Source organism: Myodes glareolus, chromosome 6, assembly GCF_982192425.1.
Source record: "Myodes glareolus chromosome 6, mMyoGla1.1, whole genome shotgun sequence".
NCBI classification, from domain to species: domain Eukaryota; kingdom Metazoa; phylum Chordata; class Mammalia; order Rodentia; family Cricetidae; genus Myodes; species Myodes glareolus.
In genome coordinates, this window is record NC_142031.1 from 71,990,472 (window position 1) to 72,006,762 (window position 16,291).

The window sequence follows — 16,291 nt, forward strand, 5'->3', positions numbered from 1 at the left end:
TTTTATAGACCATCCTCATCACTATCTTGTCTTCCCATTGCTTTTGTAGTGTGAAGAACATTTACTTTTAAAATACTTTACTGCTTGTAATAGTGGGCTCATAATAGCCAAAGAAAGGAATAGTTAGAAGAATGCATGTCAGATAATCTGTGTCCTCACATTAACACTCAGAACAAGCTGCTTCTTATTGTGCAAAACATCAGCAACCTCCATGATCACCTTCTTGGAAGTGGTTCACTCAATTTCAAAGGGATATAATAAAAGAAAAGGACTTGGACATTATTAAGCAATGAAAGCATCAGAAGACGATTATGACTGGCTATGATAGATGAGCTTCAGCTTTGTCTTGTGGAATCCACCAGATGCAGAGGGCTATGACTCCTATTCTAAGTTAAAATGATGAACCATGCAAGGAAGCTTGTGCTTTCCTTATGGACAAGACTGTATTCCATGTTCTCAGCACGCTGTCCGGCTTCATGCCCATCTCTTGGATTTCCTACTGAAGAAATAACACAAAGAGATGTTATTGAAGTCTGTCAAGGGGGCCTCAATAAGGAAAAAAAGAATTTAAAGTTAAGTCCATTCAAGAAATCATAATGTCTACTTTCACCAACATCTTTACTTTTTCCTCATAAAGTTAGTAATGATTGAAAATTAGTGATGCAGACATCTGTACTAATAATGTATGTTAAAATGTTCATTTTTGCTAGCCTTGTGACAGTTTCTTAGCAGCATTCCAAGGAGATGCACAAGGGCATATGCTCATTTTCTTTACTTAGCAATGGTTATTTCTCACAGGAATAAAAGCATTTATATCGTCAGCAATGTTTATGTCTCATCATTAACACTTCAATTTCTCAGTTTTGGGTTTCTACTAGGGTGTTGAGTAATTATATGTCTTACAAATACCTGCTTTTAATATGTTGATTTTACTTTTTAAATTTTCAAATCTTTTACTTTCTGGTAGTTAAGAGTTCTAATAACAAGTCATATGGATGTAATCTTTTCAAAATTTTCTGCTATGCCTTTCAATGTGAACACCATGACTAGAAAATTAACTTGGGCATGTGGCCTATGGTAACAGTTGAGAGCTGGCCAGGTTCCCACGATCTTGAGCTGTGTCTAGACAATGTGTTGAGTAAAAAATGCTCTATCTGTGAGAGGGTAGCTTTGCCCGAGAATCCTCTACATTGTTTGACTTGACTGGTGATCAGATGACCAAGTAGCAACAAGTCAAGTTCCTGGTTTCGAGAGGCTTATGCCCCAAATAAGAATTAAAGAAAGATAACAGTTTAATGCGGTTCATTGGAAGAGTTAACATAAATTTTAATGTTATAAACTATAAAATAAATTTTTCTTAGAATCTTAATGAATACAAAATGGTACTTAGTTGTTAGGCAATTTAGGTGCATCAAATACCCAAACAAAAGTTTTCAAGGTCTAGAAATAATTTTACAGAGTGTACAATTGCTATACTATTAACCTGTGTATTTAATTAGCATTTTAAAAACAGTATTAATAAACACAAAACTTTATTCCTCATAAATTTAAAAAGAAGTCACACTAAAAGAATGAGTCAACCTTAGGACTGTGATATCTTTATGAGAAACGTACTGTCACTATTGAAAGTCATATCATTAACAGTTAAAATAGTTATTTTAAAGAAGTTTTGATTTTACATATGACATGGTACTCCAGGGTCACATTTTCATTTCATTCATAAGTGATCATTTCAGAAGTTGCAGTGTTTATCTCTGTGCTGACGCTTTACACTTCTCTCTTTATCTGGAGAGTTGGCATTCCTAAAATCATTTCAATATCAACACTATTCTAATCATGAAAGGGTTTACGAGAATGCAACTATTATTTATTTATAAGTTTAATATTTTGCTTTTTATTAATTTTACATACCTACCACAGTTTCTTCTCCCTCCCCTCCCCTAGCCCACACTATCCACTCCTCAAAAAGAATAAGGCCTCGCATGGGGAGTTAATGAAGCTTGACATTTTCAATTGAGGAAGGACTACATCCCTTCTCCCTCCCCATCTCCTACATCAAGGCTGAGCAAGGCTTCCCATCATGTGGATTGGGCACTAGGGAGATCTCCTGGAATACATTTAAAACTGTAGTTTTCTAACAATTCCGTGTCCCCTTGTTCCTAATGTACACTGTTGAGTAATGTCAGAACGCTTCTTGATAGCTATTTTGAGAGCCCAAACAGAAAGCAGAGTCTCTGAAATCAACAAGATTAGTGTGCGTTCTTTGGTGGACAAATTGTGCCTGATGTGAACTGACAAGAAGCTCTTTATAACTGCTTACTGTAAAGCAAGCCTATTGCATTTTTTTGTAGAAATATTAGTATGTTTGATTCTTGCAGCTCAAGATTTACCAGAAAACATTACTCTATACATTTGGGCAATTTTGTATTCTTAAGTTACTTACTTGATGCCAGGCTTTGGATACAGGGTTGAGAATTTTCTACTGTTCATATTTCCATCCAGCTATAGCAGCGTTTTGCCTTGTACTTTGTGCAGGCCAGTGAATTTGTACTTTTGGGGTCCTTCACCGTAGTGAGATATTATTTTAATATTTTCCAAAGAAAACAGCATTGTCTTTAAACCCAAATGTGACTGTTTGTTATTTCATCCATCTCTGTATTCTGAGTGTGTACCTGCATCTCCTGTTACTAAGTGCTTCTAAATGGGTATAAAAAAGGAAGCAGTTTCATTGCAACAAAATGTGTGTGTGTATGTGTGTGTGTGTGTGTGTGACACGAATACTTTCTAAAGCCTTTATTACTTCATTTTCATGAATGTCTGAGTTTTACATTCCTTCCTTGTTAGAGAATCTTATACTAATTTCCAGTCTCATTTATAACTGAAGTAGTTTTAAATGACAACCATCCCACCTATATAATTCTCTGAATAACTTTTAACGATGAGTCTTTCTTCATATTCACTTTGAATATGAAATCTCAGAATCTACTAATTATAAAATGATTCTGGGCATCAAAGCAGCTTAGTTTTGTGTCTGTCAATTCCATAAAAGTGAATTTTGCTACCAATTCATTCTCAAATATGAATTAGACATAAAATAACAAAATGCTGAGGTAGTAACATATATTTTATCACATGTTTTCATCATTAATACAGATATATATCACCATCAATTTTACACATAAAATTGATGGTGCTTTTGCTATGAAGAATAATTAAAAACTCCTAAACAAAGGCAATTATATCCATTAACTACATTATGTATGACAATATTTCTGGATGGAGTATTTCTCTGTTGGATTTATTAAGCAGCTGCAATTAAATTGAACAATAGCTTTTTTTTACTTAAATGAATATTGTGTGAAACTCAACTGGGGAAATTGAATTAAATTTTATTAAACTTGTTTTAACTGGTAGTCATTAATAATAGATTAATTTTTGAGAATCACCTCTTAAAAAAAATGGTTTAGAATAAAAGTAATGCAGAAAACTGGAGAATCCAGCCTTATTTATTACATCTCCTCAAAGCGTGTCTTTCTTCTGTCTCTAGGTTGCTTATGCTAAAGAGTTTTCCTAAGTAGAAAATGTTTTCTCTCAGTGATTAATATCTCTATGGTAATGCTTGATCAACTGCTAACCCAACCTCCATACTATTAGGGAAAATTATCATATTTTCTTTCATTTATTGTTACCTGAAACATAGATATTAGTTTATGAAGTCTAGGCCAAAAAATGTTTGTATTTCAATGAACAGCTAATATGCATTATATTATATGGCAATTAATTCAAAATGAGAGGCAAGGTCTTTGCCTTTCTCAGAATTCTGTTGGATCTCCTTGAATTATCCATCAAGGAATCTTTCTGAATTTTTTCCACAAGTTTGAAAAATGTGATATGGAAATTAATGTAATTTTAAATTTGCATTGTCAGATTTAATATTTGTATTATAAAGAAGTAATAAATCTAAAATGTTTATATTTCATTATTTAAAATTGAGGTAATAAATTAAAATTACTCCAAAAAAGACTTCTGTAATATTTTTTTTTGCTGAATACTATATCTACAGATAATGATGATCTTAAATATAAATAGAACCTTGCACAATCAGTCTTGGGATTCTTGCATAGGAAGTCTGTGACGTATGTCAAATAAACTTGTTACTTTGGAAGGCAACTTAGACTATGTCAGGATTTGATCTCTTTTTTTGACTCTAGATCTCTCTTGGAAATCTTCCAATCAAATATCAGAAGCACAGTTATCCAGGCCCTCAAATGCAGAGTTGTATTAAAATATATGTTGCCTTCTGTGATTTCTGCCCTGATCCTAAAATCTACCTAATTGTGACCTTCCAATGATCACACCAGCAACTGATGCTTTAAAGATCAAAAGGCTAGTTTCTGCCATCAAAAATTGGAAAGATACTGCTTTTTCTTACTTCACGGTTGTGTTTCAGTAGTAAGGGGTTTTTGTTTGTTTGTTTGTTTATTTTAGGAATCACTTTGAGTATCCAAATATCTCTAACTAATTTGTAATAAAATAAGGACTACTATATTTCAAGTTTGGGAAATAATTTTGTAGTTAATATTGGAAGAGTTTTAGTGCTTTTGTGGTGAGTGACATGTAAGGGTGGTAATAAAATTCTATTTGTGAGTCTCTATATCAAAATAAGGAAGAACTGAGATTTTTTTTATACAAAACCTGCAATCCCTTAAACTAATTTACTTACAAGTCACTATCTACAGTAACAAAAAATACCAAAATTCATCCTGAGAAAATTGCCACTGACAATTGACAAAATATATGTTTCTTTCTAAAAAAAAAAAGAAAGATTAGAGGTATAAACATGCCTCAGACAGAGGACAGTTTAGTGACAGATTTGCTTAACTCATTTTTAAGTGTGGATGGAAGTGTTCATATGTTTTAAGAGATAAGTTTGGGGTCCACTTATGCAACCAAGTCATTGGTGTAGATACCCATGGAGACCAGAAAAGGGCATTGAAACCTCTGCAACTGCAGTTAAAGGTGATGAGGTAAAGGAACATTTCTGTTGATTGAATGCAGCTTCTTTAGAAGAGCAACAGGTGCTCTTAATGGCTCAGCCACCTCTGGGTCCTTTCAATGAGTTCATTAACCTCTGGCAACAAGAAACCCTCTATTAGCAGCTTAACCTGGTTTGAAGAATTGAATAGGTCCTTAATTGCTCCTAAGCAAAATAAAAACTCATTTAATTTTGTAATTTTTCATCAAAAATGGGATAATAAATAAAAGTTGAAAGTACTGGCCAGCCAAATCGAAGTTAAAAATGGTGACCAGCCAAAAGTTTCAGTAATCTAGGTAGTTATGTTTGATGTGGTAAACAGTGGACCATCACAGGAAAAGAAGAAAACAAACGTTAAATTTTCAGTATAATAATTATGTTTATAAATTATTATTAATTTTAGAAAGATTGTATTTACAAATTTAGATCTTTTGGCATATGATATATACATATATATATGTACCAGCATATATATACATATATACATACACACACACACACACACACACACACACACATATATATATATATATATATATATATATATATATATATATATATATGTACCAGCATTAAAAATCCAAATTTACCTTGTGGCATGTGCTTGTAGAACACACTGTAATGGAGAATCATGGCAAGTGTGAGCACCATCAGGCTCACTGTGGGGTCGGTCATACAACATTCACTTATTTGTATCATTATTTTTAATCTTTCTTGCCTGTTGAATTTTGTTGCTTTGTAATCATCAAATTTGTCTTTGAAGGACAAATCAGGGACTCTTTCAAGTTATTGATGTATTTTGGTTTTGCATAATTTCTGAGTTGGATCAGAGAAAAGAACAATTCTTGGTGTACTGCTTACTTTAAAAGGCAAACAAACATCTGCCAAGGACCTGGTGCAAGGGAGCCTACTTGATAAGGCGGTGACTTCAAAATACTTGTGCTCTATTTTTCTCAAACTTCCTATCAAATTTAGATGCTTTCGTTTTTGCTATAATTTTTAATCTTCTTTACTTTGGTTTATTTTATATTTAATCCCCTCAAAAACATCTAATATAGGAGCTCAGTGAGCATCCTATATAGGAGTTCAAACTTATTTCTAAAATCAGCTTCTTTATTTTTTACTTATTTTGCATTTCTGTTCATTTATTGTATTCACCTCTCCCCCGTTTGCTACTATTAATAATGCTGATATCATTTGCTCCAAAAAATGTGTTTTATTTCCAGGGCACAGCTTATGGGAATGTTCCTGTACCTTCCTGCAGGCAATTATGTGAGTCTCTTAACTTCAGCTCTGTGTTGTAAACATGGCTCTGTGTCCTGTGCTGTAGCATGGCATGCTGACTAAGACCAGTGCCCACAGGTCAATATGCAATCTATAGCGTTGTATATTACCTATGATGTATTTGTAGCAGATGATTCTCCTTGCCTCTTCTTCATCTGTTTGTCATTATCAAGTTCATTTAAGCAAAGTCATATTGCAATAAAGCCAAGTACACTAAGACTCCAGTAATGACTCAAAGTCTGGGGCAGAGAAAGCAGTTGATTTAATACAATTATTTTTATTCGGCAACAATGAGAACACTTTCTCTGTCAGTGAGTCATAAGGTTTTTATATATCCTAGCTTCCTTTTCTCTACTATTTAGAGTTTTCATACCACATAATTTGTTGCTTAGCCCAAGCTTGAAAGAAAGACCCCTTTTGTATATTTACAAAAAGACATCTGCCTTCCAGTTAATTTAGAGTCAAGTGACTTCCTAAATATTTTTTTTTATTTCTAAGTGATCACATTCACATAATTAAAATTAATCTATCAAAATTTAGCTAGAAAACTCAGATTTTCATAACCCTACACAGCAGTTATGATAAATCTGATTACAGTACTGATGTCTCTGGCAGCTTGTCTACATTAGTGTTACACTGAGAGATGTACTTGTAAATTTGCCAGCAGACTTTGAGGAACAGCTGTTCTCATCACCCATCCCATCTATGCCTTTTCCCCTACATGGCTTCTATCCGTTGACTTGGTTATCTGCTTCCATTACCAAGTGCTTGAGCCACAAACCTTCATGAATCTACTTGCATTGAGCCATAACTGCCAATGCATTCTTCTTAACATGATGCTTGGGGGATTGAAAGGCACAGTACAGTTTTCACAATGTTCATTCTTACTATTTTAAGTAAAAAACATCATTTGATGACATTTACAGAGGAAGATTCATGAATTAATAATAAAATGCTTTTTATTATTAAGATTTTTTATAAAGTGACCAAAACAACAAAGAAAATGGTACACTTTGTCTTTATATTGAATTAAGTTTGAATGTTTGAAATTTATGAATAAAATTAAAGTAAGAAAGAAGTGCTAAAATTAAGGACTTGGGACATTAAAATTGACAGATAGTAAAGAGTCATCACAGGGCATAAATTATACTTGTCTCTCTTTCTTTATTCCTCAATTATCTAAATTTCTTATGTTTATTAGGAATAAGATTTATTTTACCTAGCTATTTTTGCAGTATTAATGGATAAAATTGAAACCTCAGGTAAGAAATTCCAGAATATGAGGCACATTTTGATTTAGATTCACTTTGTTTAAAAGGAGCAAATCTCTGCTCCTTAAATAAGTTAAGTACTGAGCACGGAGACTGGTGCAACAATAGAGTCCAATCCTGAACACTGGGAAATGGCATAACTATGTCCTACGCAATCATAAATGTATATATAATATTATGAAAGTATTTCTTTTGATTTTATTAAAATCATTTCTTACTTTCACAAAATGAAAGAACATAACATGAAAATATTCACATAGTTTTGGTTTCAGATCATTGGCTCTTGTTAAGTGACAATTTACCTTACCACAATCAAAAACGAAAGAAGAGTGTACATTGCATCTCGAATTCTAAGGATGTTTAGGTATACACATTTATCAGCAGGCAGCACCTTTGAAACAGAAATTCCCTCCTAAACATGTTGTCTTGAGCAGTGAGGTTATTAAACTCTTTGATGTAGAGGCCAGATGATCACGTTTTCTTTTAATCAAATGTGAGTCCTCAGATCTCTGTCTCAGAGCAGTGCAGCTCTGTGGTGACTTGGCTAGCATATGCAATTGTGATGATTATTGAAAATGCTAAATAGTAATGTTCAGGACTGTGAGCACTGGCACCTACAGTTTTCCTTCCTTTATCCACTTGTACACTTGCCCAGCTAGACTTCCTTCAGATTGAATTTGATTCCGTTTGTTCTATTGTAGACTATATCAGAAAGGAGTTCATACTTTCTTAAAGACACAGGTGACAATTTTTTGTTGTTTTTCTTCTATTTGATAAGAAATGCTGTTTATATGTATAACTGTTTGTTATAATACTGAGCACAGTTAAACAATTTTTGCACTATCCTGAAACACAAACTTATGAAGAGAGAGTTTACTTGGAAGACTAGAGATTATAAAGGGCATGAATCTACAGGAGAGGATTCATGACTCCATCTTAAGAGGCTACCATGGTTTAGTTAACATGCCTACTTTTATATCCCTCTAGTGAATAATACTCGTCAAAGTTATTGATTTTTACCTCCAGAAAAGATTCTTTAATGATCATGTCCTAAGGAAAAGCTTTGGAAATTGTTTGATTGTTTGTAAAGGATATACATTCTGAATGTGAAAAACATAATTGTCTTGTTAAGATTATGAGTAGTATTTCTGAGAAGCAACTCCTGGGACTACACTGTTGAAGAATGGATCAAGCTGTACACAAAAGTCACAAACACTATCCATACTATTCATCTCATGCTCTTCCTAGTATTTATACTTCCAATAATCCACAGAGAACAAAAGCCTAAAAAAATAGGTGCAGCACACAATGTAACCACTAAAACGAAAAGTTATTGGAACTTGGACAAAAGAGAGGAAGGGATTTTGGAAGAAGGACAAGAGTAGATGATGGACCACAGTGTGCTACTGACCTCTGGACAGGACCCACTTGTGACAGTCAGCTGATAAAAGTAAATCCAGACTTGGAAAAGACTAAGTGCAACTGAATATCCAAGAGTAAAGGAGACATTTACAACAAAAAGCTTTAGGTCAGCTATCCCTACTGGAAACAAATACTGAGTTAGAGACAATGTAAGGCAAGGGTACTGCAGTCACCAAAGTATCTCCCTAATCACCTACACAAATTACCACGTGAATTTCCACACATGACACTGGTTAAACTAAGTCTTGAATGTCATGAACATGATTTTTGACTTTTCACTGAAGTTCTGCATCACATGGAAAGATGAGGGGAAAAAAACAAAACACAATATTCTGTCAAGAGATAGAGCTATCAGTAGAATCACAGAAAGGCATTATGTAAATAATTATGTAAATATTAGAAATATGAGACACGGGAGTTAATGTAGCAATAATTATCTTAATACTTTAATGGAAGAGTTTGAGAAGAAGTTGATATCCACTTTCAGCAGAGAATGATGTAAAATAGAATCAAATGTAACCTGCAGACATTAAATGCTCAATAACAAACAGGTTATTGTGGTGATCAATTTTATGGACATATTATGATTTACAAAAATTACCAAGTTGAAACACAAAGGGAAAAGTGTAGAGTAGGCTTGAGTACCCAAAGAAAATTGAAGGGTTTTGGAAAATAATTTCATGTTTTGATTTAATTGTGTTGTGTCTAGAGAGCAAAGAGTGCAGAGGAAATGCTTGAGAGATAGTAGCCACAAATAACTCACCAAATTATGTATTCAAGAAGATTAAAGGACAAACAACAGAAAATAAACAAACAAACCAAAAAGAATGTAACCTGGATCATCATACTCTAACTGTTAAAAATCAGAGCGCTATGAAGGGAGATGCTGGATGCTGATGAAAACCTTCATACACAAAAGAAGGTTATAGAAGGCTTTGGGGGGAAGTCTTTACAGAGCATATGACCATTAGATTAATTTTTCAATGCTAAGGCACTAATAAAAAGTTCATATTCAGAGTAATTGTGTAATTCACTTACCCTTTTTCTTCAGTGTTTTTTGTAGATACTTCTTTGGATGTACTTTCAGGCATTCCTTTAGGATCACAGTTTTACAGTAGATGAGAAGCTAATGGTGAGGCAGAAAGTTTGAACGCAACATGCTACTGAGGAAAGAAAGGAATTCACACTATTAACCATCCAACAATTCATTATCTGTTTCATACATCGATACTGTTTGTTCTGCCGTGTAACAAGTTCTGCTTACCCTAAATTTACATAATTTTCTAATCAAGTACCTTAAAATGTTGGCACTGATTTTCCTGTGTCAAATTTAAGAACTAAACTTTCATTAATCAAGAGAATTTGCCTATTCTGAAATTATTTTTAAGCAAAGTAGCACTTAATGATCAAAACTAAAGCAACAACTACAGTAGGAAAGATGTATGAGGATGATTGTTCGGCCCATGATGAAACTACTTTATATTCTTATTTTCATTCTATCATTAAATACATCATAAGCTGAGTAAGTCAAAAAACAATAGAAAACCCTCTTAATTTCAGAAATTCTGACAATGAGAATTTTTATCTTATTAAGAAAATAATTTTTTTCTGTCTAGTTGTTATTTTATAATTATTGTACTTACCATAATATTAAGAAAGACTTGTAATGATCACAAAATGGTGTACTTGACAATTAATAGCACTGAAGATTACTTTCATGATCATTAATAACATATAATTGATAATCTAAATGTAGGTAACATATTGAAGACATGTGCTAACATATATAATTTATATTAGTATTAAGGGAGCATTTATTGGGGATTATTTTAATTTAATTTTTTCTGATTCATAGAATCACAAATAATTTAAATGTTCTTAGCGGAGGAATAGAAAACCACAGTGTGTAGTGTGGTCAGTGGTCTAATTCTAACCTGATCGTTCCTATTCATTCTTATTAAAGATGAGTCTTGTGCTATTTAAAAAGATTTTGTTCTTTTATAGTTCAGATAAGTTGCCAGATCTTCCCTTGATTTTATTTATTAGAAATTATTTTTCATGCAATATATTTGTGATCATAATTTCTCTTCCCCAGCACTTCCAATTTTTTGCCCACATCCCCACTAACCCAACTCTATCTTCTCTTTCTCACTTTAGAAAAAAAAACATAAAATTGAAAATAAAAAACCATACATATTAAAGAAAAATTTAAGAAACACAAACACACAAATTCCATAAAATCATAAAATTAGAAATCATTACATACAAGCAACAATCCAGGAAGACAAAAAAGGCCCAAATAGAACAATATGAGTCAAAACATTTACAAGAATGGCATTTGAGCCTATGATAGACTGGTAATCTACTGTTGGGCATACTACCCTTAAATGTGGTTTATATATCTAGAGAGACTCTATTGAAGGGAACTAATATTTTCCTTCACAACTAGCTATCAATTAAATATAGTTTCTTATAGTTGAAATATATATCCACTTTTTTTCTTGGTGTTGGGGCCCCATCTTGCTTGAGCTTGAGAGGTCCTGTGCCGCAGTCCCTGATAGTTCCAATACGTGTAAGTCCTATTCAGTCTGAAAGACACTGTTTCCTTTGTGCCATCCATGCCATCTGGATTTTACAATGTTTCCTTGTCCTCTTCCTCATGAGTCCCTATCAGATGGGTTTGACTAAGATATCCCGTTTATAACTGAGTGTTGTGAAATCTCTCACCCTCTGCATACTGTGCAGTTTTGAGTTCCTGTGTTAGTTATCTACTGCAATAGGAATTTTCACTAATGCTGTCTGAGCAAGGCACTGATCTATGGGTAAATCAGAATGACAGGAATTATTTTATTGCTGTGTTTCTTAAGCCAAACAATGATTAGTCTTTGGTTTTTCCCTAGCCCATGTCCTATTCAGCTTGGGTTCTTCGTCACTAGAAGAATATTAAGCAAAAGTTCAGTCTCAGGGAGTAGACCTTCCATGCAGTCAGACGGTAGTTGGCTGCTCTCACGGATTTATAGCAGTTTATCATACATGCAGGCCTCTGTGGTAGACTGCAGAATTGTAGCTAAGTTGGAGTTATCCTGCTGTTCTGGTAGCTTGCAGAATGTCTTTTAGTACTTGTAGTCCATGACTACAAGTCAATATGGGTAGATTTATTAGGCACTATCCAGACTTCTGCATGTTCAAAGAGATATTTCAATGTTATTTTAAGCAGTGGCAGCTTATTATTAGTTTGTGCAGTACAACATAAGGTTAGGTATAGAGGAAGGGACAAGTTGGGAGGTAAAGATCTCACAAAATTGACTTAATAACCTTCTTAATATTCTGAGATGCTAGTGGGTTTCCATGGGCCACTTTTGAGTCAAGGAATCTATTAGATTTAGGCTATTTTTGGCACTGAATATTTCAGTTGAAAGTAAAAAAAGAAAAAAAAATGTTTACCCTGCATTGTCTCCACCATTATTTGGTGAGTCTATTGAAATTTCTTTCACATACATGTATATTTCAGGAAGAATATACCATTTTAGGTTTCCATATAACCTCTCAAATGTCCCTTAGTGTTCTTTATCTCTTTCCAGATTCACTCCATTTCCTTCTCTTCTCAATCCCCTTTAATCTTGTACTCTACTCTCTTTCCTGTCTCTCCATAACTATCTGTATTAAATATCAGCATAATATACTATCTAAAGCAATGAAAACATTACGGAGAAGTAGAGTTCAATAGTCGTTTCAACACACCAAAATAGAATTAATTGAGATTAAAAATTCAATTATTCCATATACACTATCCTGGATTTATCTGAACTTCTGATCTCTGTGTTCAGTATAATTTATTATACACTAAAAGCCTTCTTTACCTGAGCTCATCACTATGATATAGGTTAATGTTTTTGTACCCTGTAAAGATTTGTCATGTGTATTACTTTATTACTTTAATAAAACTCTGATTGGCCAGCAACCACGCAGGAAGTATAGGCAGGGTGACCAGATCTTGGAAGATGAAAAGCAGAGTCAGTCACCACCCAGAAACAGAGGGAGAAAGATGAAAATGCCTCACTGAGAAAAGGTACCAAGACACATAGACAAGAATTATGGGTTAATCTAAGTTGTAAGAGATAGTTAATAATAAGCTTGAGCTAGTAGGCCAAATAGTTTATAATTAATATAAGCCTCTGTGTGTTTATTTGGGACTAAATGTGTATGGAAGATGGTGCGACAGAAACTACCATCTGTATCACTCTACCATTCTGTGTACTGTTTTCATGGTCACCTGGGATCTGCTTTCAATGTATTTGTCTACGGAGAGAACTTAAGATCTGGTCCTTAATTAATTGTTCCTTTTTGTATGTTTATTTATTTATTATTGATATTTATTGAGCTCTACATTGTTCTCTACTCCCCTCCCTGCCTCTTCCCTCCCCTTCAACCCTGTTATTAGCATGACAATTCAAATAAAAAAGAAATGCATATTAAATGTTATTAATTTTCCATGAATCTCACTTTCATATATCTTTTCATACAAAAGATTCATTTTTAATCTGTACATGAAAATACTAAAAGAAAATCTGATGAACTAAAATAGCCTGAAGATGTGCGTCCCTGAGTCACTCGCCAATATTTGTTAGTGAGCATAATCTCTCATGTCCTTGCTGTATTATTTACAGCATGGCACACATGCACAAATAGAACTCAGTTCCGTACTCTGTGAGGCATGTATTACATCTAAAATTAAGCAGTCATTGTAAAGAACAGGTGCCTGAGGGAGAATTGTTATCATAGTCTTGTTCAAATTTTATTTTAACAGATTAAACAAATTATTTGGCTTTAGGTCAAGAGTCTTTTTCTAGAGCTTGATTTTATCTCAGAAATGTCAAGTAGTACTGGAAGTTAGAGGAATTTTATTTAATGAGCACTGATTGTTTATTGCCATTAATAAAGAAAAAGTGCCCTATAAATCAATATAGATAGAAATTCAGATTTTTCTAATAAAATCTTGATGACCAAAAGTTATTCAAAGGCTGTTTTAAAATAGTCCTTTTTGCCTCTGTCTTTTAAAAATGTGGTATTTTAAAGATATTGTGAAGTTAGCAAAAGATAACACACAGGCAGAATTTTAGAAAATATATTATTCACTATTAAGTACAGGGCATGTTTATTTACTTGATGAAATGATCTAGCCAAAAGATAAAAGTTATTTAAAATAATAATAAAAGATGATATGATATTGGAATGTCTGAAAAGTTACTTATTTTTTGTGAACTGAAAATATTTAGTTTGAAATCTTTAAAGTTTGCAATATAAAAGGATTTAACTTCTCTTGTATGAGTTAAGAATTATATTCATTTTTCCATACTTTTTAAATCTGTCTGTTTATTCCATATTGTATTCTGAGTTCAGTGTAAGTAACTGCGATAGAAGGGTCAAGCCACCACTCAGAAGACTTCATATAGTACCTATCTGACTTCCTGATATCATAAAAGATTGAAAAGTAATGCATACACCCTCAGTAACTAATATTCATATCATTGACTTGAATTTTCTTTTCATACTTGCTTGCAAATAATTAAAAATGTGATAAACATAAATGAAAATTACATTAATAGATTTGAGTTTTTATAAAGTTGCACAACTACTTTTATATTCCTTTCTAAGAACACAATAGTTGTGATGTATGGGGAAATGGTACTAGAGAATTAGTAAGTTATACTATGTAATCTTCTTTACAGTGTATCTCTATTTGCAAATGAGAAATGTAACTCTGATTTATGTCTGAATAACTCACAATAGCTACCATAACAGCTTTTCCTCCTCATGGGTTATAGCTGTGTCACAGTGGCCTCATCTGGAGTTGAAAGAGGAGTTATGCCTGCTCAGTGCTCTAGTTTCTGGTTGTTCATAGCAATTCTGAAATTTTGTGGAGTGGATCATATACCTCTCTAAACTATATGTTGGTTTTTCAGGACCATATCTCTTTGTGCCCTATCTTTTCATTTGTGTATCCTTTAAGGAAACAGAATTAAGGATAACTTGAACCAAGGATACCATCTTATCATTCTGGATTTTTTGTTAATTACATAGCATAGCTCTTTTCGATATAAAATCTGACAAAGTCCTGGGGATATACATTGTAAACCTATGGTGATCAGCAGACCCATATGGTCACTTGAAGTATGACGTAGTAGAGCCATAATTAAAATTTTATTTCTTCTGATTTTACAAAACAAATATTTGCAATTCTTCAATTCCAGTTCTGGAATAATGAATAGTGTCATAAGAAGACGATTTAACATATCGTCCATTTGTAAGCTATTATACACCAGGGAAATAAAACTGATTTTAATTTCCAGAAAAGGGACAATGCTGTTTTATGTATAGTAAGAGAAATTCAGATCTCTAATGAACATATCAAAGACTAAAAATCCCTCAAGATTTGAAGTAACAAACTTATGAGAGTGATGTAAGTTTGTATGACCTAGAGGCCATATGGTATTTTTATTTTGAGGAAAAACATTTCTGTATCAAATTTACAAAAAATGGTAAATTAAACATTTTGAAACATTAAAATTTTAATAATGCTTTTGAAGAGAAAAAATTTTTCAGGCATTAAAGAAAACAATCTAATATTTGCATAGAAAAGTTAGGGTCATGCAGATAGCATACTGCTATGTGTATGTTGACAGATCTCTAAGTCTCATTTTTCTTGCTGTTTTTCCTGACTCTAGAGGGTAGTGGCCCATTGGTTACTGTGCACAACTAACTATTAGCATGTCTGTCTTTTGGTGTTAGCATTACAGCTCAGGCTAGCCATCCTGTGTTTTATACATGAGCAGTATTTGGACATAAAGAGTTTGCTTTCAAATCCACTTGAACATATTTCATACTATGATTGTATTATAGAAAAAAACTTCTAAATTAAACCAACCATAATAACTTAATAAATGTTTATGTCTAAGGTACAATATTGTTAGACAATCTCGTTTTTAAGTACAGGATATGGCTACTCTTCTAACTCTTCATTTGAAACCAGGTTTGAAACTTTACAAAGCTTGAGTGTAATTTCTGCATGGCAGTTAACTGTCACCCCACCATTATCTTGGAAATCTGTAGCAGCGATAGGAATAGAAAGTGCTTAGAAGAGTGAGCTAGAAAGGTGAATAATAGAGGTCAAAATGTTGACATAATTTGTATTTACCGGTCTAACATTAAATGACTCCTTTTATCTTTTCTATCTTCTTGCCTATTGATATCTCCAACCTTACAACATCTTCTCTTAACT

At 33.1% G+C, this 16,291-nt stretch overlaps 1 protein-coding gene across 3 annotated transcripts in view; it reads left to right on the forward strand.

Moving 5' to 3' along the window:
- Positions 1–16,291, forward strand: part of Ccser1 (coiled-coil serine rich protein 1) — a 1,117,462-nt gene that overhangs the window by 854,474 nt on the left and 246,697 nt on the right. Inside the window, exon 12 of one of the 3 annotated variants that reach the window (XM_087907264.1) lies at positions 6,262–6,307. The exons of the other annotated variants lie outside the window; for them this stretch is intronic. Within the exon in view, the coding sequence (XP_087763390.1) occupies positions 6,262–6,307 (46 nt within the window). The remainder of the gene's footprint in view (positions 1–6,261; positions 6,308–16,291) is intronic. 3 annotated transcript variants of the gene reach the window in all.